This window comes from Salmo salar, chromosome ssa23 (genome assembly GCF_905237065.1).
Source record: "Salmo salar chromosome ssa23, Ssal_v3.1, whole genome shotgun sequence".
Classification (NCBI taxonomy): Eukaryota; Metazoa; Chordata; class Actinopteri; order Salmoniformes; family Salmonidae; genus Salmo; species Salmo salar.
This window is the reverse complement of record NC_059464.1, coordinates 29,763,137-29,788,485: the sequence shown is the minus strand read 5'-3', so window position 1 is coordinate 29,788,485 and position 25,349 is coordinate 29,763,137. Positions and strand designations below refer to the sequence as shown.

The 25,349-nt window shown below is 44.0% G+C and overlaps 1 protein-coding gene across 1 annotated transcript in view; it reads right to left on the bottom strand.

Moving 5' to 3' along the window:
- The window catches only part of LOC106584371 (A disintegrin and metalloproteinase with thrombospondin motifs 10), a 63,121-nt gene extending 39,652 nt beyond the window's left edge, over nt 1-23,469 (bottom strand). The window contains exons 1-7 of the mRNA XM_014169600.2: nt 23,242-23,469; nt 18,947-19,331; nt 7,239-7,609; nt 3,333-3,492; nt 2,866-3,068; nt 2,290-2,373; nt 749-894 (exon numbers count right to left, since the gene is read on the bottom strand). Of these exons, the coding sequence (XP_014025075.1) occupies nt 749-894; nt 2,290-2,373; nt 2,866-3,068; nt 3,333-3,492; nt 7,239-7,609; nt 18,947-19,052 (1,070 nt within the window). The 5' untranslated portion in view covers nt 19,053-19,331; nt 23,242-23,469. The remainder of the gene's footprint in view (nt 1-748; nt 895-2,289; nt 2,374-2,865; nt 3,069-3,332; nt 3,493-7,238; nt 7,610-18,946; nt 19,332-23,241) is intronic.
- Between the last annotated feature and the right edge of the window lie 1,880 nt (nt 23,470-25,349).

The window sequence follows — 25,349 nt, the reverse complement described above, 5'->3', positions numbered from 1 at the left end:
GAGTAGGAACAGGGGCCCATGCATGGGCAGAGCAGCGTTTTTCAGTGAATGGTGCTCTGTTGTATCTCTCTACAGTATTGTGTTACTGCTGTTGCTGTTTTCCCCCTAAATAGAGCGCCTCACTATTTCTGAAACTATACTTTGCTTCCTTGGCCCGGCTCAGGGCTGTCAGATTCAAGGCAGCTGTACTCTGATTCCTTCTCTCTCTCTCTCTCTCTCTCTCTCTCTCTCTCTCTCTCTCTCTCTCTCTCTCTCTCTCTCACTACCTCTTTCGTTCTTTCTCCCTCCCTCTCCACAGCGTTCTCCCTCCAGATGCTCAGTTGAGCAGAACAGCCTAGGTTTCGTCACTCCAGACAGGACTAGACACAAACGCACACTTGGCAAAAATGAGAGGCCATGGGGCAAGAGAAGGAGCCAGTGAACTCAGAGGGCAGAATATGGAGTCAGTTCTTACTAAAACCCTAATCCAAAGAAGAATAAATTGAGCACAATATATTATCTTTTCCAATAGACTCAATAGTGGATCGTTAAGGAATTAGGCTAGAGAGGGTTTAATTATGTGCATTGACAATGCTAGCTTGTGCCTTTGGGTACTAAGAGCAGTATTCTGTCTTATGATCTGTGCACTTATCTCGAATTCTTGCGCAAGTCTCCCATTGAGGTCAATGAATGACTTATGTGAAAGTCTGAGTTGCGCATGCTTATCTCACTGAATCACTAAGAATGTTCCGGTGCTGTGAGTGCTGACCTGGTGATGAGCACGGCAGTGTCGTGGTGAGCGATGCCGTTGTCTGGGATGGCATTCCCGTTGCCATTCCGGTTCTGGATGGATTTCTGCCACTTACAGAAGCTGTCCAGGGACTTCCCTGCATGGTGGTTGATCTCTAGAGTCGGCTGACAGAGACAGAGAGGGAATACAAACTGAAATCAACATCATCTGGAAGTGTACAGTGAAATAATCAAATGACTGTATAATCACCTTCAGGTTTTCATAGATGTGCCACTTTTACTATCGGCAATGACCTGACAATAATTTACAAGCCAGAAGGAGTAATGAGACATACATTCCCCATGTGGACCAATAATACATTTTTACTACATAAACAGAATTTACCAGTTCAACCATAGCTGTGCAATGAGCCTAGTATTAGGCAGCCCAGCCCTCTGCCACGGGGCTATTGGACTGAGCTGATGAGGACAGGAGCTCCCTCTGCTTTACTCTCTCGCTGCCATTAGCCGCCTTGGCAGAGGGGAGGGAATGCTCTCCTGGCCACAGCTGGGTAAGGTCCGTAACACAGGAATGCCCATGGTGGTGACATAACTAGTAATTGTCTCATCCCACAATCCTTCATCTCTGGGCTCAGTGGGCTGGCTAGTCTATTTTGTTTCCAGGGGCAGTTTTCAGCTGGAAATGACAGACCCGCTCCACTCTTCTCAGCGAGACTACTTTTGGTCTTACCCCAACCTCAACAGACCGAACAGCAAGAATAATACTAATACTACTGCTAATGATCATAACATTTATTTATTCATTTCTTTCTTTGTCAGATGACATATGCCCAGGGCAAATTACAGGGGATTATTTTCAGCTGTCTAGTATGAATCACACAGGTTGTTATTAGACTGCCACAGTGTCTTCACCGCAAAACCACTAGTCCCCCTCTAATACCATTTGAATCATCCGTACGAAGGCTTATTAGGTCCACATTACGCCAGAGAGTGTAACCCTGTCCTGGCACTCAGTCTGACCGCATGCCGTTAGCAGCACGGGGCCTGGCTGACTGGCCTGGTGGACTGGACCGGGACCAAGCACTGACATGACCTTCATGTCAATCCCCAGGCAGCAGGTGGATAGGACACCGGGCCACAGTGAGGCGCGCCTGCCTGCCTGCCCGCCCGCCCACCCCAGCTTCATATTTAGCTTTTTATTTTTATATGCACTTTTTCTAGAGCCCTTTTTTTCTAGGGCACTAATGTGCGTCATATCAACGACCTGAGAGGTCACCAGCAACAACAAATGCAGTCATGGCTGGGCTGCTTGGCAGGTCGCTCTCTCTCCACTGCCACAAACGGCTCCGCTTACAAGACAGTTTCCACCGAGAGCAGGGGAGGAAAGACACTTAAGCCAAGAATTTGACACAAACAAGGAGCTCATAGATGCTGGCCCGGGAAACCAAGCTGGACTGGACTGGGATGCGGAGCAGAGCAGAGGCAGGGTGGATGGATGCAGACTCCACTGAGTCCATTGAAAGGCAGAGATTTTTCCGGAATGGGTCTAGAAGAGAATACCTGGTCCTCCATGAGCAGGATGAGGCGGGTCACCACGATGTTCACTGCGTTCCCCAGGCTAGAATCCTGGAACAGTTTGGCAACCTGACCTCCAGGGAAACAAGAAAAGACCAGTCTTAAAAAGAGCTGACACATCATTCATCACTACTACTTACAACCCAAGGGAAAGACACTTGTCATTATTGACACAACTTGTGTAATTTGGGTTACTTTACAATGTGCTTCTGTAGTTTCCTCTGAATGGGCTTTTGTGACAGGATGGATGCAGAACAGTAAAATAAGGCCAACCATTCATTAAAGGCATTCCAGACATGAGTGTGTGTGTGTAGCCATCTGAGCGACAGGGTGTGAAGTGATATCCTGTAAAAGAAATACTACTGCAGATGTCATGACCTCAGCTACACTATCTGCAGGTGAAGACAGGAGAACCATTCAACACAGTAACAGCAATCCTAGACTCAATCCTCAACACAGACACAATAAAGTTGGACAATAGGAGATTATGGGGCTTTTTCTCATTTTTCCCGACTTTTCCACCCTGCCAGTTGTAGTGATCTGACTCGATGTGAAACTTACAATATTCATGACAGCCAGGATGTACTGCTCGATGTCCCGGCGGCCGTGGTACCCCACCATCATCTTGTCGGCCACCACCAGTGTTTCTACGTAGCGCTCTCTGCTCACAGACCTCTTCAGGGGCAGCTGGCCTCGGCCGATGGGGTTGGGAGGAGTCTTCAGAGTCCTCTGCCACCAGGCCATGCCTTTACCTGGCTTCTCATCTGAGACACAGTCACACAGACAGAGATAGGGGCTGATGGTACTGATAGAGGAAAGGGTACACTATCTGATAAGAGCCACTCCACAACATTTTGACTGATGGTAAGAGTGACATTAAGGTGAATGTATTAAAACGAGGTTATTATGCCCTGTAAACTGAGACTGCTGTACAGAGTATCATAAACTATGCTGATCCAATCGTAACCTGTGAAACATGCAAGTTTAAAGGGTTCTGTTGTGCCCAGTACCCAGACAGCTCTACCTACCGATGACCCCACAGGATTGGTCCATGTACTGGTGGCGAAGAGATGACCTCTTGTAAACCACATGGGGGCGGCCCTTTCCCCTCTCCGCCCTTGTGAGGTTTTCGGCCGGGGTCAGAGGCTCGACGAGGTACTCTTCACCGCCCGCCACGATCACCCCCTGCTGGAAAAGCCAGGGGCCCTCTGAAGGTTGGTGGTGACGGGACAAAAACTGACATGCACGGAAGTCCCTATCTCTGCTGTCTGTCAGGCCATTTACAGTAGCACTGTCTACAGCCAGCCCTATGACACCTCCCCTCCCCTCAGTGGATACACTACACTGACACTCACACAAAACCCACACACATTCACATACAGCACATACGCACACACACACACACACACACACTTTTACACTCATCATTTGCTGTTGCTACTCTGTTCTTTATTTTAATCTTATTATTATCTATCCTGATCCCTAGTCACTATACCCTGCCTTCATGTACATATCTACCTCAAATACCTTATTATTATCTATCCTGATGTCTAGTCACTTTACCCTGCCTTCATGTACATATCTACCTCAAATACCTTATTATTATCTATCCTGATGTCTAGTCACTTTACCCTGCCTTCATGTACATATCTACCTCAAATACCTTATTATTATCTATCCTGATGCCTAGTCACTTTACCCTGCCTTCATGTACATATCTACCTCAAATACCTTATTATTATCTATCCTGATGTCTAGTCACTTTACCCTGCCTTCATGTACATATCTACCTCAAATACCTTATAATTATCTATCCTGATGCCTAGTCACTTTACCCTGCCTTCATGTACATATCTACCTCAAATACCTTATTATTATCTATCCTAATGCCTAGTCACTTTACCCTGCCTTCATGTACATATCTACCTCAAATACCTTATAATTATCTATCCTGATGCCTAGTCACTTTACCCTGCCTTCATGTACATATCTACCTCAAATACCTTATTATTATCTATCCTGATGCCTAGTCACTTTACCCTGCCTTCACGTACATATCTACCTCAACTACCTTATTATTATCTATCCTGATGCCTAGTCACTTTACCCTGCCTTCATGTACATATCTACCTCAAATACCTTATAATTATCTATCCTGATGCCTAGTCACTTTACCCTGCCTTCACGTACATATCTACCTCAAATACCTTATTATTATCTATCCTGATGCCTAGTCACTTTACCCTGCCTTCATGTACATATCTACCTCAAATACCTTATTATTATCTATCCTGATGCCTAGTCACTTTACCCTGCCTTCACGTACATATCTACCTCAAATACCTTATTATTATCTATCCTGATGCCCAGTCACTTTACCCTGGCTTCATGTACATATCTACCTGAAATACCTTGTACCTCTGCATATTGATCTGGTACTCCCTGTATATAGCTCCACATTGATCTGGTACAGGTACTCCCTGTATATAGCTCCACATTGATCTGGTACTGGTACTCCCTGTATATAGCTCCACATTGATCTGGTACTGGTTCTCCCTGTATTTAGCTCCACATTGATCTGGTACTGGTACTCCCTGTATATAGCTCCACATTGATCTGGTACAGGTACTCCCTGTATATAGCTCCACATTGATCTGGAACTGGTACTCCCTGTATATAGCTCCACATTGATCTAGTACTGGTACTTCCCGTATATAGCTCCACATTGATCTGGTACTGGTACTCCCTGTATATAGCTCCACATTGATCTGGTACTGGTACTCCCTGTATATAGCTCCACATTGATCTGGTACTGGTACTCCCTGTATATAGCTCCACATTGATCTGGTACTGGTACTCCCTGTATATAGCTCCACATTGATCTGGTACTGGTACTCCCTGTATATAGCTCCACATTGATCTAGTGGTACTTCCTGTATATAGCTCCACATTGATCTGGTACTGGTACTCCCTGTATATAGCTCCACATTGATCTGGTACTTCCCCTGTATATAGCTCCACATTGATCTGGTACTGGTACTCCCTGTATATAGCTCCACATTGATCTGGTACTGGTACTCCCTGTATATACCTCCACATTGATCTGGTACAGCTACTCCCTGTATATAGCTCCACATTGATCTGGTACTGGTACTCCCTGTATATAGCTCCACATTGATCTGGTACTGGTACTTCCTGTATATAGCTCCACATTGATCTGGTACTGGTACTCCCTGTATATAACTCCACAGTGATCTGGTACTGGTACTCCCTGTATATAGCTCCACATTGATCTGGTACTGGTACTCCCTGTATATAGCTCCACATTGATCTGGTACTGGTACTCCCTGTATATAGCTCCACATTTATCTGGTACAGCTACTCCCTGTATATAGCTCCACATTGATCTGGTACTGGTACTCCCTGTATATAGCTCCACATTGATCTGGTACTGGTACTCCCTGTATATAGCTCCACATTGATCTGGTACAGCTACTCCCTGTATATAGCTCCACATTGATCTGGTACTGGTACTCCCTGTATATAGCTCCACATTGATCTGGTACTGGTACTCCCTGTATATAGCTCCACATTGATCTGGTACTGGTACTCCCTATATATAGCTCCACATTGATCTGGTACTGGTACTCCCTGTATATAGCTCCACATTGATCTGGTACTGGACTCCTGTATATAGCTCCACATTGATCTGGTACTGGTACTCCCTGTATATAGCTCCACATTGATCTGGTACTCCCTGTATATAGCTCCACATTGATCTGGTACTGGTACTCCCTGTATGTAACTCCATTCTTGTGTATTTTATTCCTCTAGTGTTACTATTTTGATTATACATTTTAACTCTGCGTTGTTGGGAAGGGCTCGTAAGCATGCATTTCACGGTTAGGTCTACATCCGTTGTATCTGGTGCATGTGACAAATACATTTTGACTGGATTTGATTTGAAACAGTACATACTGTAACTATCCCTGGCCTGGATGATAATTATATCAGTCTCTCATCAGCCTGGGCCTAAACAAACACAGGCTCTCACCTCTCTCCTAAACTGTTCTGTAGGTCAAATACATAGGGAGAGTGATCCTATCTGAGTGGGGATTCATGAGTCTTTCCACAGAGAGGAGATGGGGAGACGCTGTAACACTTCCCCTGATTAGATCTCTTGGCTGCAGCCTCCGAGGGTCACACTGAGTCTCTACAATAGCGGCGCACTTTCAGAGTGCACCTAATCCTGTAATGTGTTTAGTGATGCTCTCGTGGACACACAGCGGATTCCCTGCTGAATTAAGTTATGCTAGTCTGACCACAAGTAATTATGTGTGGGGTTTATTAACACTTTGTGAGCAGATTAAATCCTTGGTTGTATTTACCCCTGTTATTATGGACCCAATTAGTTATTAGCTGTAAAGACATCACAAGAATCAATGGACTAGGAGAATGCTTTCATCTGTCAAAAGGCATATTGGAATTGTATTATTTGACTGATTTCATTATATCAAAGGGTCTGCCGTGGGCGGTGGTGCTAGCTGGCTACTGAATGGTCGAGACGTACAGCTGTGAACATGCCTTAGTGATGTTATGAGTTGTGACCAGCAGTGGAAGTCTGGTGATAAGAATGGGCTTTGGTAATCCCTTGTTTACGCAGGTGCATTACTGTTCCAGGCCTAGAATAGTATGTGGCCAGACAGATGCCCTGGTCTAGTCCAGGCTCAGAGCTAACCTAGTACACTGAATCATAATGTTACACTCAGAGGAATCCTCTGGAGCTCCATTAGCCCTGGGTCCCCTGAGGCCAAGGACAACAGCACAACAACACAACAGGGCAACAAGACAACAGCAAATTAGGACAACAAGACAAGAGACTATAGGACAACAGGCCAGTGGTGCTAGCAGTACTAGATGGGTCAGGTTCTTACCAGGCCGTTACAGTTGCTGAGAGCCACCATGCTGGAGTGGGGCTGACCCTGCAGGTGGCCTACATAGAGACACTGGGGGGCATAAGGGTGGCTCCAGGCCAGATGGCCCCTCCTCCAGTACTCCACACGGAACTGGTGGGACAGCAGTCCCCCCTGCAGGGTCAAGTTGAGGAAGAAGTTAGTTTTGGGGGTGGAGAGTTGGTAGTACAGCTGGGACGGGTCCTGTTGCTGGTCCTCAGCACTGCGGCGGCTCCGCCGGTAGTGGTTGGGGCTGTCTGCACCCCCATCCTCTGTGTCCAGGGTCTCGCCCTGCGGCCCCACGCGAACCGGGATGACAATTTCATACTGGCCCAGGCTGGACAGGAACGCAGCTGGACAGAGACAGAGAGAGGAGCGAGAGAGAGACAGTGCACAAAGGTCAAATTTGACATTTCAATGAAACTTTGGTAAAATATACAGTATGTGCATTATCATCGAGGCTTAAAGCTCTCGAGGACAGGCCAGAGTCAGTCGTGATTGGTGAGATTCTTGAGGACTTCTCAGTCTACGCTATCCCTCCCAAGGCCAAAGGATGTCTCCATGGCAACCCTGAAATGGTATACTTCCTGTCTCCGGCTTTGCGCCCGGAGATTTATTGTCCAAACACGACGCTCCAAACACTGCACTAACAGGGGAAAGGTAAACAGTAATGAGCCCAGTTTTCATCAAGGCCTTTTGCCTCGTTTTGTGGAGAAACAGCCCTCCCCACTGAGAGTAAACAGGCAGGGATTAGTGTCTATACCTTGCGTCTATGCCCGGCCTCTCTGTATACGTGGCCAGGCCAGCATAAATAAACAGCAAGCACCATTACAGCTCCCCAGACCCCTCCAACCCCTAGACCCATTTCATATCCTTCAGCACATTCTGCAACGGCCATTTATAGGAGCTTTGAATAACTCCCCTACACCATTTTAGACAACATACACAAATTGCCCCACATAAAAAGTAGTATTTTCATGGTATTTACACAGGAAAGCCTCATGGAGGGCTGGAGTGGTCTGGGCAGCATTCAGATAAAATAGATTGTTTCAAAAGTCTACTGTACCCCCACTCTCCCCCCCTCCACCCCTTCGTGGTTCCACAGCTGTACAGCTGCTCCGCGTGCCCTGCTTGCCTGCGTGCCTGCTTTGTTCTGTGGCTCTCTCACTGCAGCGCAGCAGTAATCTGTCCAGACACAGCCACCTGATAAGCCTGTCTAATTAATGAGTGTGAGGCAGCTAGTGGGCTGACTTGGCTCCACCACTGTTTTCATAAGGCTGCCATACGGCTGTCAATCCTCTCCCTATGAACTGTGCCCACATGTGCAGGGTACTTCTAAAGGGAAATATGGCTGGTACAATGGAAATGAGGGGATCAAAGTAGTCTGTACAGTATAAGAGTACAGTAGGTCTTAGTCTGGTCTGAAGGGTCGCATGGCGTCTGATCCTCTCCCAGGTCCCCTACTGGTTCAGAGACCCAGACATCTATAGGTCATCACACAGTGTTCATGATATCACCAGACAACATTGGGCATAAAACTGATGGAAAGCTGCTCCCAGCTCTATGGCACCACAGGGCGAACCATTCCTCAGATTATTTTGATCTATTATCTAATCACCAGGAGGAAGAAACTATCATTACTTACCAATAAACACAACCAGTAAAACAGAGAAGCCCATAAAAGAGTGTTCACCTTTTATCAAATAAACTGCCATACGCACTACCCAGGATTTGGTTTATTTGAGCTTTTAGAAGAAAGGAACCTTTAATTAGCCTCTTTAAAAATAGAAAAGGAAACGAGAACAGTGGCCCTTTTTACTGTAACGTTCCCAGAGAGGCTACTACCTCCCTTTCTCTTTCTCGCTCTCTCTCTCTGCACCAGATGTGCTGCAGCTGTCTCTAGATTGGGCAGAGTGGTGAGAGGCTCTCTGGTCTCTCTCTCTCCAGTCTGTCATCCATGCCTGGCTGAAAGAGTCAATCTTAGCCTCAGTCACCATAGGGCCCTGTCAGCAGTTCCTCTACTCAATGCGCATAACTCTGCTCTCAGCTCTGTCTGCCCTGTCTGTCTGTCACCATCTCTGTCTCCCTCCATGTCTCCTTGTCTGTCAGTATTTATGCCAGTCTGTGTCTGTCTGTCTGCCTGTCTGTATCTGTCGGCCTGTCTGTCTGTTGGCCTGTCTATCTGCCTGTCAGCCAGTCTGTCTGTCTGTCTCTCGGCCTGTCTGTCTGTCTGTCATGGCTTGGCCTGGGACAGTTGACTGTCTGAGTTATGAGACTGTGTGCGGCTCCTCAGACTGAGGGAAAAATTATACACATATACAGTGCATTAGGAAAGTATTCAGATCCCTTGACTTTTTCCACATTTTGTTACATCACAGTCTTATTCTAAAAGTGATTAAATTACATGCTTTCCTCATCAATCTACACTAGAGGTCGACCGATTAATCAGCATGGCTGATTAATTAGAGCCGATAAAAAGTTTTCATAACAATCGGTAATGGGCCTTTTTGGGCGCCGATTATGGCCGATTACATTGAAATCCATGAGGAAACTGCGTGTTACACGAGTGCAGCGTCAAAAGGACCTTGTGGCTGCAAGGAGCCAAGGTAAGTTGCTAGCTAGCATTAAACTTAACTTATAAAAAAACAATCAATCTTCACATAATCACTAGTTAACTACACGTGGTTGATGATATTACTTGGTTAACTAGCTTGTCCTGAGTTGCATATAATCAATGCGGCGCCTGTTAATTTATCATCGAATCACAGCCTACTTCAACTTCGCCAAATTGGTGATGATTTGATAGGGATCGGCGTCCCGTCAACGGGACACTTCTAAATCATGCAGCGCCTTGTGTCATGATCGCAGAGTTTAGAGAAACAACAAATGTCGGTACATATACAGTGAGGGGGAAAAGTATTTGATCCCCTGCTGATTTTGTACGTTTGCCCACTGACAAAGAAAGGATCAGTCTATAATTTTAATGGTAGGTTTATTTGAACAGTGAAAGACAGAATAACAAAAAAAAATCCAGAAAAACGCATATCAAAAATTTTATAAATCGATTTGCATTTTAATGGGTGGGGGTGTATGCCTTATGATTAACGAGACGTGGTGTGATCATAACAACATACAGGAACTCAAGTCATTTTGTTCACCTGACTTAGAATTCCTCACTATCAAATGCCGACCGCATATAAGGCCCTCCCCCGCCCTCCCTTTGGAAAAGCTGACCACGACTCCATTTTGTTGCTCCCAGCCTATAGACAGAAGCTAAAACAGGAAGCTCCCGCTCTCAGGTCTGTTCAACACTGGTCCGACCAATCGGATTCCACGCTTCAAGATTGCTTCGATCACGTGTACTGGGATATGTTCCGCATTGCTGCGAACAACAACATTGACGAATAAGCTGACTCGGTGTGCGAGTTCATTAACAAGTGCATTGGTGATGTCGAACCAACAGCGTCTATTAAAACATTCCCCAACCAGAAACCGTGGATTGATGGCAGCATTTGCGCAAAACTGAACGCGCGAACCACTGCTTTTAATCAGGGTAAAGCGACCGGAAACATGACCGAATATAAACAGTGTAGCTATTCCCTCCGCAAGGCAATCAAACAAGCTAAGCGTCAGTACAGAGACAAAGTGGAGTCGCAATTCAACGGCTCAGACACGAGAGGTATGTGGCAGGGTCTACAGTCAATCATGGACTACAAAAGAAAAATCAGCCCCGTCGCGGATCACGATGCCTTGCTCCCAGACAGACTAAAAAACTTTTTTGCTCGCTTTGAAGACAATACAGTGCCACTAACACGGTCCGCTACTAAAACCTGTGGGCTCTCCTTCACTGCAGCCAATGTGAGTAAAACATTTAAACGTGTTAACCCACGCAAGGCTGCAGGCCCAGACGGCATCCCCGGCCGCGTCCTCAGAGCATGCGCAGACCAGCTGGCTGGTGTGTTTACAGACATATTCAATCAGTCCTTATCCCAGTCTGCTGTCCCCACATGCTTCAAGAGGGCCACCACTGTTCCTGTTCCCAAGAAAGTTAAGGTAACTGAGCTAAATGACTACCGCCCTGTAGCACTCACTTCCGTCATCATGAAGTGCTTTGAGAGACTAGTCAAGGACCATATCACCTCCACCCTACCTGACACCCTAGACCCACTCCAATTTGCTTACCGACCTAATAGGTCCACAGATGACGCAATCGCCATCACACTGCACACTGCCCTAACCCATCTGGACAAGAGGAATACCTATGTAAGAATGTGGTTCATCTATTACAGCTCAGCATTTAACACCATAGTACCCTCCAAACTCGTCATTAAGCTCGAGACCCTGGGTCTCGACCCCGCCCTGTGCAACTGGGTCCTGGACTTCCTGACGGGCCGCCCCCAGGTGGTGAGGGTAGGTAACAACATCTCCACCCCGCTGATCCTCAACACTGGGTCCCCACAAGGGTGCGTTCTCAGCCCTCTTCTGTACTCCCTGTTCACCCACGACTGCGTGGCCATGCACGCATTCAACTCAATCATCAAGTTTGCAGACGACACTACAGTGGTAGGCTTGATTACCAACAATGACGAGACGGCCTACAGGGAGGAGGTGAGGGCACTCAGAGTGTGGTATCAGGAAAATAACCTTGCACTCAATGTCAACAAAACAAAAGAGATGATTATGGACTTCAGGAAACAGCAGAGGGAGCAGCCCCCTATCTACATTGACGGGACAGTAGTGGAGAGGGTGGAGAGTTTTAAGTTCCACGGCGTACACATCACAGACAAACTGAAATGGTCCACCCACACAGACAGCGTGGTGAAGAAGGGGCAGCAGCGCCTCTTCAACCTCAGGAGGCTGAAGAAATTTGGCTTGTCACCAAAAACACTCACAAACTTTTACAGATGCACAATCGAGAGCATCCTGTCGGACTGTATCACCGCCTGGTACGGCAGCTGCTCCGCCCATAACCGGAAGGCTCTCCAGAGGGTAGTGAGGTTTGCACAACGCATCATCGGGTGCAAACTACCTGCTCTCCAGGACACCCACACTACCCGATGTCACAGGAAGGCCAAAAAGATCATCAAGGACAGCAACCACCCGAGCCACTGCCTGTTCACCCCGCTAACATCCAGAAGGCGAGGTCAGTACAGGTGCATCAAAGCTGGAACCAAGAGACTGAAAAACAGCTTCTATCTCAAGGCCATCAGACTGTTAAACAGCCATCACTAACATTGAGTGGCTGCTGCCAACATACTGACTCAACTCAAGACACTTTAATAATGGGAAAATTGATGTAATCAATTTATCACTTGCCACTTTATATTATTTATATTAGATAATGTTTACATAACCTACATTATTCATCTCATATGTATATACTGTACGCCATACCATCTACTGCATCTTGCCATCTTGATGTAATTAGATGTATCACTAGCCACTCTAAACAATGCCACTTTATATAATGTTTTCATAACATACATTACTCATCTCATATGTATATACTGTACTCGATACCATCTACTGCATCTTGCCATCCTGATGTAATGTATCACTAGCCACCTTAAACAATGCCGCTTTATATGTTTTCATACCCTACAATACTCATATCATATGTATATACTGTACTCCATACCATCTATTACATCTTGCCTATGCCGTTCGGCCATCACTCATTTATATATTTTTATGTACATATTCGTATTCCTTTCTTTACACTTGTGTGTACAAGGTAGTTGTTGTGGAATTGGTAGATTACTTGTTAGATATTACTGCATGGTCTGAACTAGAAGCACAAGCATTTCGCTACACTTGCATTAACACCTGCTAACCATGTGTATGTGACAAATACATTTGATAAAGATAAATGGTACCAAGAATATGCATATTCTTGCTTCAGGGCCTGAGCTACAGGCAAAGAAAAGCACATTCGCAAAAAAATTCGCTAAAAAAGCACACTCGTTTCACAAATGTCCCTAACCAAAAACATCAATACCTTAAAATGAATACACAGAAGTATATTTTTTTAAACGTGAATATTTAGTTAAAAGAAATTCATGTTAGCAGGCAATATTAACTAAGGGAATTGTGTCACTTCTCTTGCGTTCAGTACAAGCAGAGTCAGGGTATAAACAACAGTTTGGGCCCGCCTGGTTCATTGCGAACTGTGTGAAGACCGTAATTAATTTGCCAGAATTGTACATAATTATGACATAACATTGAAGGTTGTGCAATGTAACAGCAATATTTAGACTTAGGGTTGCCACCCGTTCGATAAAATACGGAACGGTTCCGTATTTCACTGAAAGAATAAACGTTTTGTTTTCTAAATGATAGTTTCCAGATTTGACCTTATTAATGACCAAAGGCTCGTATTTCTGTGTTTATTATATTATAATTAAGTCTATGATTTGATATTTGAGAGTGCAGTCTGACTGAGCGGTGGTAGGCAGCAGCAGGCTCGTAAGCGTTCATTCAAACAGCACTTTACTGCGTTTTGCCGGCAGCTCTTAGCAATTCTAGAAGCACAGCGCTGTTTATGACTTCAAGCCTATCAACTCATGAGATTAGGCTGGCAATACTAAAGTGCCTATAAGAACATCCAATAGTCAAAGGTATATGAAAAACAAATGGTATAGAGAGAAATAGTCGACACGTCATAATTCCTATAATAACTACAACCTAAATCTTCTTAACTGGGAATATTGAAGAACTGGGAATATTGAACAACCATGTTCTCATGTTCTGAGCAAGGAACTTAAACGTTAGCTTTTTTACATGGCACATATTGCACTTTTACTTTCTTCTCCAACACTGTGTTTTTGCATTATTTAAACCAAACTGAACATGTTTCATAATTTATTTGAGGCTAAATAGATTTTATTTATGTATTATATTAAGTTAAAATAAAAGTGTTCATTGTTCATTCAGTATTGTTGTAATTGTCATTATTACAAATATATATATAAAAATTGCCAGATTAATCGGTATCAGCTTTTTTTGGTCCTCCAATAATTGGTATCGGTATCGGCGTTGAAAAATCCTAATCGGTCAACCTCTAATCTACACACAATACCCCATAATGACAAAGTGAAAACAGGTTTTTAGACATTTTAGCAAATGTATTAAAAATAAGAAACAAAAATACCTTATTTATATAAGTATTCAGACCTTTTGCTATGAGACACAAAATTCAGCTCAGGTGCATCCTGTTTCCATTGATCATCCATGAGAAGTTTCTACAACTTGATTGGAGTCTACCTGTGGTAAATTCAATTGATTGGACATGATTTGGAAAGGCACACACCTGTCTATATTAGGTCCCACAGTTGACAGTGCATGTTAGAGCAAAAACCAAGCCATGAGGTCGAAGTAATTGTCCGTAGGTCTCCGACACAGGATTATGTCAAGGCACAGATCTGGGGAAGGGTACCAAAAAATGTCTGCAGCATTGAATGTCCCCAAGAACACAGTGGCCTCCATCATCAAGACTCTTCCTAGAGCTGGCACGCCCAGCCAATCTGAGCAATCGGGGGAGAATGGCCTTGGTCAGGGAGGTGACCAATAACCCGATGGTCTCTCTGACAGAGCTCCAGAGTTCCTCTGTGGAGATGGGAGAACCTTCCAGAAGGACAACCATCTCTGCAGCACTCCACCAATCAGGCCTTTATGGTAGAGTGGCCAGACGGAAGCCACTCCTCAGTAAAAGGCACATGACAGCCCACTTGGAGTTTGCCAAAAGGCACCTAAAGGACTCTCAGACCATGAGAAACAAGATTCTGTGGTCTGATGAAACCAATATTGAACTCTTTGGCCTGAATGCCAAGCGTCACCTGGCATCATCCTTATGGTGAAGCATGGTGGTAGCATCATCCTGTGGGGAAGTTTTTCAGCGGCAGGGAGACTAGCCAGGATCGAGGGAAAGATGAACAGAGCAAAGTACAGAGAGATCCTTGATGAAAACCTACTCAAGGGCGGTCAGACTGGGGTGAAGGGTCAACTTCCAACAGGACAACGACCCTAAGCACACAGCAAAGAAAATGCAGGAGTGTCTTCGGGACAAGTCTCTGAATGTGCTTGAGTGGCCCAGCCAGTGTCCGAACTTGAACCCGATCGAACATCTCTGGAGAGACCTGAAAACAGCTGTGCAGCGATGCTCCTCATCCAACCTGACAGAGCTTGAGAGGATCTGCAGAGAAGAAACTCCCCAAATACAGGTGTACCCAAGAAGACTCGTGGCTGTAATCGCTGCCAAAGGTGCTTCAACAAAGTATTGAGTAAAGGGTCTGAATATTTATGTAATGTGATATTTTATTTTTTATTTTTATGTGCAAAAATGTCTAAAAAACTGTTTTTGCTTTGTCATTATGGGTTATTGTGTGTAAATTGATGAGGGGGGGAACAATTTAATCTGTTTAAAAAAAGGCTGTAGCATAACAAAATGTGGAAAAAGTCAAGGGGTCTGAATACTTTCCGAATGCACTGTACATACAGTACCAGTCAAAGGTTTGGACACACCTACTCATTCAAGGGTTTTTCTTTATTTTTAACATTTTCTACATTGTAGAATAATAGTGAAGACATCAAAACTATGAAGTAACACATATGGAATCATGTAGTAACTAAAAAAGTGTTAAACAAATCAAATATATTTTAGATTTGAGATTCTTCAAAGTAGCACATTCTTGGCATTATCTCAACCAGCTTCATGAGGTAGTCGCCTGGAATGCATTTCAATTAACAGGTGTGCCTTGTTAAAAGTTAATTTGTGGAATTTCTATCCTTTTTAATGCGTTTGAGCCAATTAGTTGTATGGTGACAAGGTAGGGGTGGTATACAGAAGATAGCCCTATTTGGTAAAAGTCCAAGTCCATATTATGGCAAGAACAGCTCAAATAAGCAAAGAGAAATGACAGCCCATCATTACTTTATTAAGACATGAAAGTCAGTCAATACGGAAAATTTGAAGATCTTTTAAAGTTTCTTCAAGCGCAGTCGCAAAAACCATCAAGCGCTATGATGAAACTGGCTCTCATGAGGACCGCCACAGGAAAGGAAAACCCAGTGTTACCTCTGCTACAGAGGACAAGTTCATTAGAGTTAACAGCACCTCAGATTGCAGACCAATTAAATGCCTCACAGAGTTCAAGTAACAGACACATCTCAACATCAACTGTTCAGAGGACACTGCGTGAATCAGACCTTCATGGTCGAATTGCTGCAAATAAACCACTACTAAAGGACACCAATAGAAGAAGAGACTTGCTTGGGCCAAGAAACACATGCAATGGACTTAGACCGGTGGAAATCTGTCCTTTGTTTGGTCTGATGAGTCCAAATTTGAGATTTTTGGTTCCAACCGCTGTGTCTTAGTGAGACGCAGAGTAGGTGAACGGATGATCTCCACATGTGTGGTTCCCACCGTGAAGCATGGAGGCAGAGGTGTGATGGTGTGGGGGTGCTTTGCTGGTGACACTATCTGTGATTTATTTAGAATTCAAGGCACACTTAACCAGAATCGCTACCACAGCATTCTGCGGCTATACGCCATCCCATCTGGTTTGCGCTAGTGAGACTATCATTTGTTTTTCAACAGGACAATGACCCTCCACACCTCCAGTCTGTGTAAGGGCTATTCTACCAAGAAGGAGAGTGATGGAGTGCTGCATCAGATGACCTGGCCTCCACAATCCCCCGACCTCAACCCAATTGAGATGGTTTGGGATTAGTTGGACCGCAGAGTGAAGGAAAAGCAGCCAACAAGTGCTAAGCATATGTGGGAACTTCTTCAAGACTGTTGGAAAAGCATTCCAGGTGAAGCTGGTTGAGAGAATGCCAAGAGTGTGCAAAGCTGTCATCAAGGGAAAGGGTGGCTACTTAGATGAATCTAAAATCTAAAATATATTTTGATGTGTTTAACACTTTTGTGGTTACTACATGATTCCATATATTTTATTTCATAGTTTTGATGTCTTCACTATTATTCTACAATGTAGAAAATAGTAAAAATAAAGCAAAACCCTTGTGTCCAAACTTTTTACTGGTACTGTATGCATTTCATGAAATGGTTTAATAACCCTGAACTAAATGACTTAATGCCACTACCACGATGGCTTACCTCATTATTCACTTATTTCAAGGGAAAAGGGAGAGAATATTTTTTCTAAAATAAAACAATTCTCCAACTACGCCATGTCTGCATATTTGTCCTCTCTGTCTTTTAAATAAACATAAAGACACTGGCCAAATATACTCTGCAGCTTGTCTAGAACTGCAGCAGCAAATATAGGCAGATTTCATGCCCTCAGCAAATTTCCCATTTTCTAATTCTGTTTTTGTTGAAGATTTTAATCTAGAATGACTTAAAGGGGTTACCATTCTGTGAGATAACAACTTACACTTGGCCAGGAGTCAATATCCATTGTGGGAGACATGACTAGCGTGGAGGAATCTAACAGTGGCGCTGTAATGTATAAGGCCAGACGTACTGCAATTGAATTTCAAACCATTAACAAATTAAGCTATGACCAACTTGTTGCATTTTCCAGTGAATACTTGTGATAAATAGCTAATAAAAAAAAGATTACCGTCAATCATCAATAGAGCTGGTTTCATTTTTGGGTTAGAAAAGTGTCCAACTGGCCTCCCGAGTGGCGCAGTGGTCTAAGGCACTGCATCGCAGTGCTTGAGGCATCACTACAGACCCAGGTTTGATCCCAGGCTGTGTCACAACCGTCTGTGACCGGGTGTCCCATAGGGCGGCACACAATTGGCCCAGCGTCGTCCGGGTCAGGGGGGGGGGCTTTACTTGGCTCATCGCACTCTAGCGACTCCTTGTGGCGGGCCAGGTGCCTGCAGACTGACTGAGCTCGTCAGTTGAACGGTGTTTCCTCTGACACATTGGTGCAGCTGGCTTCCGGGTTAAGCTGGCGGGTGTTAAGAAGCGTGGTTTGGCGGGTCATGTTTCGGAGGACACATGATTCGACCTTCGCCTCTCCTGAACCCTTTGGGGAGTTGCAGTGATGAAACAAGATCGTAATTGGATTGCAATTGGATATCACAAAATTGAGGAGAAAAAGGGGGTAAAATACAACAACAACAAAAATTACACAAAAAAGTGTCCTTCTAGAGCTTAGTTTAAACAGAGAACCTAAATGAATGGGCCTGTGGTGGTTTTTAAGGAAGCAGTGTGGCAGACAATTGGAAACATGACGTACAGGGTGCAGAGGTTAAGCATAGGAAATACACAATCAGTGCCTTGTTCTGCATGACAAGCCATGGACACACTGGGTATTTACGTCCAAGCCTAAATGGGATTGGCCTGGCTGAGGAGTGGTGGGGTTGGGGTTAGGGGGTTGGCACATGGCTCTCTGTCTCTGGAGTTGATTTGTGAGAGCAGGGTTCAAGTTTAGCAGGGCCACTGCCCTGGTGTGTGGGTCAGGTTAGAAGACGCCCTCCCCACTGTATGGAACAGCTCATTGAATTGGTCCTTTACCTGTTTGAGTGAGGCACCAGGGCTGGAAATGTTGAAGCACTTTCACAGTTCAGGATAGGGAATAATACAATATGATAGTAATAATAGCATACTGCAATCATACTGTATATTCAGAATAAACATTTACACATTTAAACATGTCCATTTATGTCAAACAGAAGAGAATAAAGTAGTCGACCCGATCTCTGCTCACCTTGTGACTGGGTGAACTTTTCAGCAGTCTGACTTTCTGCGACCTCGGTGGCAACCATGACGATGATGACAACAATGCAGGCCAAGGTCCTCCATAGCATTTCCATGGTTACTACAGCAAGCTTCAGTGCGGTCCCCAGGCCTCTGTCCCAACATGTCTTCTGCCCTCTGATGCCCCTCGCTCACCAATGGGACGCAGTGCACTCAAGGGCCATGGCAGCAGGATAGACCTCTAGAGACTGGACTGGAGAGCTCTGGACACACAGCCTCTCTGCTTCCGTCTCTCTGGTTGAACCACGGTCAGGAGAAGATTCTGATAGAGAGACTGTCTCTGAGCACAGCAGCAGCAGCAGCAACAGCGGACTCTATAATGTACTGTGGACTCCCTGTGGAAGAGAAACAGGTTAGTGTGAGGGGAGAGTTGGGAGGGAGAGAGAGAGAGCATGAGATCCACCTGACCCAAATGGTCCCCCTCTGACAACACAAATATATCTAGTCTGTAGTCAGTGCCTCATAAACAGCCATCTCCCACTGCGTCTTCAGCTAATCAATCATTCCTCCTGTCACAGGAAAACTGTGGCTGACAATCTGACGACTAGGGTTTGCAAGTCTCGACCTGGGGGCCCCTGTGTCTATTTTAGTGGTCTGAAAGGAGTTAAAGCAGAAAGGAAGACATTGATCTTTTAAAACGCTGTGCTTAGGCTGAGCAGGGTTGGAAGTGGGTGCTATGTCAATCGCTGTGGAGGAAAATGACACAATTTGAGAGAAGCAGCGGGTTTCTTCCACACTCACTCTGGGCCTAATGTGGCCTGGCCCCATTACAGGATAGAGACAGACACACAGCGAGAATAGGCCATTAGCCACAGATCAGGCTTTTATTGGGAGATCAAAAATGGCCTTTGAAAAAGCAACATTGGTTATTATTACATTAAAACACTGAAGATGTCCTTTTCCCCATCGCACTTTGAAGTGTACAGAGGGGTTAAAAGCCTGGATGAAGAGGAGTCCTATTTACAGTAACATTGTGACTTTTGTTCCTAACCCTCTTGGCAATGTCATTGAGAGGTCCAAACCCAATCTTTGATACCGTTCCCTGCCACACTGCCCACCTCTCTCCCTCCATTCCCCCTCTATCGCTCTCTCAGTGTGTCTGAGTAAAGAACAGAGAGCAGAGACACTGGCTCAGATAGGATGGCTGGCGGCAAACCAACTGTAGGCAAAGGTAATCGGAAGCAGATGGGAAATGATTTGGCGACGAGCGTGAGGGAACAAGTTGCTTGCCTCCTGACAAAAAAATTACTAACAGGGAGTTCAAAGCTCAAGGGGCTGAAAGAGAGATGGGAGAGAGTGTGCTGTTCAGTCCAGCTGGGAGGGCCATTATGAATACGTGTAGGTGTGTGTTTGTATTTGGATGTGTAGGTGTGTATTTGTATTTGTGTGTGTGTGTGTGTATGTGTATGTGTGTTTGGAAGCCCTCACAAGGATAGTAAAACAAGGAAAGTGGGGACATTTTGCCGGTCCCCACATGGAAAAAAGCCATTTTAGGGTTAGGTGTTAGGGTTAGGAGTTAGGGGTTAGGTTAAGGGTTAGGTTTAGGTTTAGGGTTAGGGAAAATATGATTTTGAATGAGAATGAATTGTTTGGTCCCCACAAGGATAGTAAAAAAAAGTGTGTGTGTGTGTGAGAGAGAGAGGGGGCAGTCCCCGCCCCCGACACAGAGAGGTAAGTGCGATAGATGTAGGCTTAATGTGCCTCTGGTTCCCTGGGTCCCAGTGTAACAGTGCAGCAGTTCATGGTATAATACAGTCCTAAAACACTAAGGGGGCTTTGTGTTCCAACTTAAATGTGGAGCAACTGTAAACCCCTCTCCTCTCTCCATCTCCACAGCCCTCCCTCACTCCCTCTCTTCACCCCCTTCCGACCCCCTCCCTCCAGGCTTCTTTCAGTAATTTCCTGCTAGGCCAAACTCTCTTTTATTTCCATTACATCTTGTTGGAGTCTAATTTTATTGTGGGGTTATTACACTTGCAGAAATATACCAAATGTGTTCATTAAACTATTTCTTATCTTGTTTACTTAATCGGACCCCCTATGATTGCCTTTGTGTTTTTAAACAAGGCTACTTAAAAGCTTTACTGACTGTCTTCAAGTTCTCCCTACTCTAACTAAATCCTTGCTCAGTTAGGAAACATAACAAACATTTGGTTGAATGGGGATTTTCACAATCTCTTGAAAGTGATTTTGTCATTTGTCTTTGGGGGTCTGTTTTGCAACAGTTTTCCTTTCAGAAAGATAATATTGATGTGTTAAGCTTTTCAACATATCTACTGCATTGGAAAAGGCAGTGAAAAGTATGTTTTTGCAGACTATCTATAGTGATGCTGCCAGGAAGCGTCCAGACAGAATTGAAAATACTAAACAAACACATATGACTCGCTCAATGTAAAGGCTCTGTCTCTCTAAGAAATGCAGATGCTAAGTGTCCCCTGCTCAGCTCCTAACACCACCCTCACTGTGCTCCTCTGAAGAAACCACTATGATTGTCCACTCCCCCTCTCTCTCCTTTCTGATATCAGACTGACTCTTCACTCCCTCATATTATGTCATTTCTGAGTTATATTCAAGTAGGGGAGAGTGTGGCCTCTTCACTATACTGTAAACACATCAACACTAAGTGAAAGCTGGGAACTCATGCAACACATAGCCTAGATACTTGTATCCCCCTGACAGCAGTCATTCCCTCAGAAGTGGCTTCGAAAAGCAAGCTCAATTCACATGACTCCTCCATGTTAAGCCTTCCACAACAAACAACAGATGAGGTGATACAAATAATAGGGAGAATAAAGCAAGGGATCTCAGTCTAAACACTAGTGGCATTCCTCCTTCAACCCCCCCCCAAAAAAAACTATCTGGAGATGAAAAGGGTGAACATAAACAATTAGGCTTGTCAGACAGCCAAGGATGCGCACTCTGAAAATGAGCCATGGTCTAAGACAATATTTTCTGAGAGCTGGCTTCAGGTGGGCTGAGTCAGTCAGCAACTCTAGACCGTACAGAAGAGAGGCAGTTTAAGCCTTGAGTTCTTGAGTTTCATATTTCTCATGCTACATGCTCACAGACAAAGACAGACTACAGATTTGTCCATTCTCCTCAGCCAGTTGAGAGAGACCTAGGTACCTCACATGCAGATCAAACACTGGGCAGCCCTACCATGGTGAAGCTACTGGATGTGAAAGGCATTCACAATATGACCAAAACATCAATACATTTTGTGACACAAATCCTTTCCATACATTTTTATTTATTTAACCAAGCAACACCAACATTGGATTTTGTTACAAAAGAGGCCGCAAGCGTAATGTCAGCACTAGTTCACCTCTGGGTCAGTGTCATAAATCTGATCATTGGCTGAGGAAGAGGAGCACTATGGGGGGGTATCTGTATGGACTGCTTGTACCAGATATACAACTCTGTGTTCAATGTTCAAGGAATCACTATGCAACTCCTTCAAGGTACTTGATTTGTGTTTTTTTGGTAAAATATTCGTTTGAGGTGTGTGTGTGTGTGTGTGTGTGTGTGTGTGTGTGTGTGTGTGTGTGTGTGTGTGTGTGTGTGTGTGTGTGTGTGTGTGTGTGTGTACGAGAGAGAGACAGAGAGAGTGACAGACAGATATCACCCAAACACACAAATATTCATCAAACACATTTAAACAGTGCAGTAGTTCACTGATGTCTTGAAGAATCCACTTCTGCCTATTCTTTCTCCAACTCTTGCAGGAGCATTGCTTGCTCCTTCACCAGTCAGAAATCCTCATAAGACTATGGGCATGTGCCATTTGACACTACATGCTGCTGCTCCCAGGCATCAGACAAGCACCGTCTCTCATCGCCCACAACCTATGGGTTCAGCTTTTCAAATAACAGTATCCATTTCACTCAACTATATGGGGAAAGTGTTTTGGATCCATGACAGTTTCTTCATTAACCTCAACGAAATTAAACAAAGAAATACCACCGACAATGGTGTTAATATACAATTCAAAATATTCTACTTTACTCAGAAATCAACCCCATCCCAAAATATAGTGGTCTGACTCTACCTGATAATTCCATGGTCCTTTTCGAGTTGTGAAAAATTACTGTAAATAGCTGTAAAATCGATATGGAAGACTTCTAAAGAAGTCGTCAAGCATTTTTGCGGAATGGACTGTGCTCTCATAGTACAGCCTACAGAGAAGTTCACACTAGGTTTACAAAAGATGCGTTTAAAATAAGTTTTAAAATGAGAGTCCAGTACCTTTTTCTTATCCCTGTCCAGGTTCACTATGGTTGCCTCTCAGGGTTTCCGATGTCTTTCTCCTGTTCTCCTTTAAGACGTGTCAGTTGCCTTGAAAAGTTATGTCTGTATTGAGCCGAGGATCGTAGATGAGTGGACCTCTCCTGCTCCCAGGGTCCCACTGCCACAGTAACGCGGTGGATGCCTGCTCGTTCGCTCGCTCTCACTGCTGCGTACTAGACCAGGAAGTGAAAATGGTAATGGTAGCGTCCGTACGCACGGAGGAGCTACACCAAAGATTTTTGGCTACAGAAAACAGAGGGGGCCCAATGTGATGTTTATAACACAACTACAACCAAACTTATGCAACAACATATAAAGACATACATTTTGTTGCAATGGACGTTTACAATATGATATTTCGATGAAAAAGTTCAGCTATACATCATGCTTGCAAGAAAAGCGACTTCCATAATAACCTGGTTTAAGAGACGGGAGAGAGGCTGCAACATCTGGTTCTTATGGGGATTCTAATCAAAATAAACGTTTTATCAACGACAATGTTATTTTTGAGAAGCCAAATTCATTTTGTGAAAAACGTTTCTATAATGTGTAGGATTTCCTACTTTCAGATTTTTCGAACTCACTTCTTCGTTTTCACTGGTGCAGTTTGCTATAGAACATTCACAGATTAAACACCAAAAACTCCGATTAGCTAGATAAAAGGAGATGTTTTAATCGGAGTACTCATCAATTATGACTTTACCCAAAATAGGCCTATGGCATTTACATGACTAATGCTGGCATACATGTAACCCAGAATGGGGTTGCACTGTCAGGTCTGGTGTGGAGATGTTGCTGTAGTAGGTTCTATATGACCTAGTTGTACCCGTGGGTTATTAGTTATAATAAGATAACAATGTAGTTACCTGAATAGTTAAAGTAGAAGTTCACTTTATTTTAACCAAATCTCTATTTTCAATGTACATTTATCTGCAATGCATATTTGATCTGCAATGTCAGAAAAAATATGAAAAATATCTGAATTGTAAATGTATCCGCAATGTAAATTTATCTGCAATGTTATATTCCATTTCACTGCACAGCTGGTAGGGGAAACCGTTTGATTTGCACAGAATGGATCATAGCATTACGGATAAAGTCAGAGTGACACAATTTCATGTGTACAACATCTAAAGACCTGCATCACTATACTGGTTGCGTTGTCGTTTCTAAAAGGAAGTATTTGGGTGTTTTTGGAGCCTTTGTTCATGTTTTTCTGTGCCCCTATAACTTCTGAAGAAGCATGAGGAAGTATATCACTGGTAGGGTAAGTTTCTCAAAAACAATTAAGATCACAAAGATCTAGGCACTTCTATAATAATGCCATTAACATCGAAAATAGAGATTTGGTTTAAATATAGTGAACGTCTCCTTTAATCCAGACCACCCTCCGTAGTTGATTTTGAGCATGGCCTTCTTCAAACCTTTTTTTGTAAGGTACGGTAGACAATGCATTGGCCCTGTTTTGAAATGTGGCCTCCAACATACGGTGCATTCAGAAAGCATTCAGACCCCTTTACATTTTCCACATTTTCCCTTATCAATCTACACACAATACCACATAATGACAAAGCGAAAACAAGGTTTTTAGAAATTTTTGCAAATTTATTAAAAATATAAAACAGAAATACCTTATTTACATAAGTATTTAGACCTTTTGCTATGAGACTTGAAATTGAGCTCAGGTGCATCCTGTTTCCCTTGATCATCCTTGAGATGTTTCTACAACTTGAAACGTGGTAAATTCTATTGACTGGACATGATTTGGAAAGGCACACACCTATCTATATAAGATCCCACAGTTGACAATGCATGTCAGAGCAAAAACCAAGTCATGAGGTCGAAGGAATTTTTTTAATTGTATTTATTTATTTCACCTTTATTTAACCAGGTAGGCCAGTTGAGAACAAGTTCTCATTTACAACTGCTACCTGGCCAAGATAAAGCAAAGCAGTGCGACACAAACAACACAGAGTTACACATTGGATAAACAAATGTATAGTCAATAACACAATAGAAAAATCTAAATACAGTGTGTGCAAAGTAAGATTAGGAAGTAAGGCAAG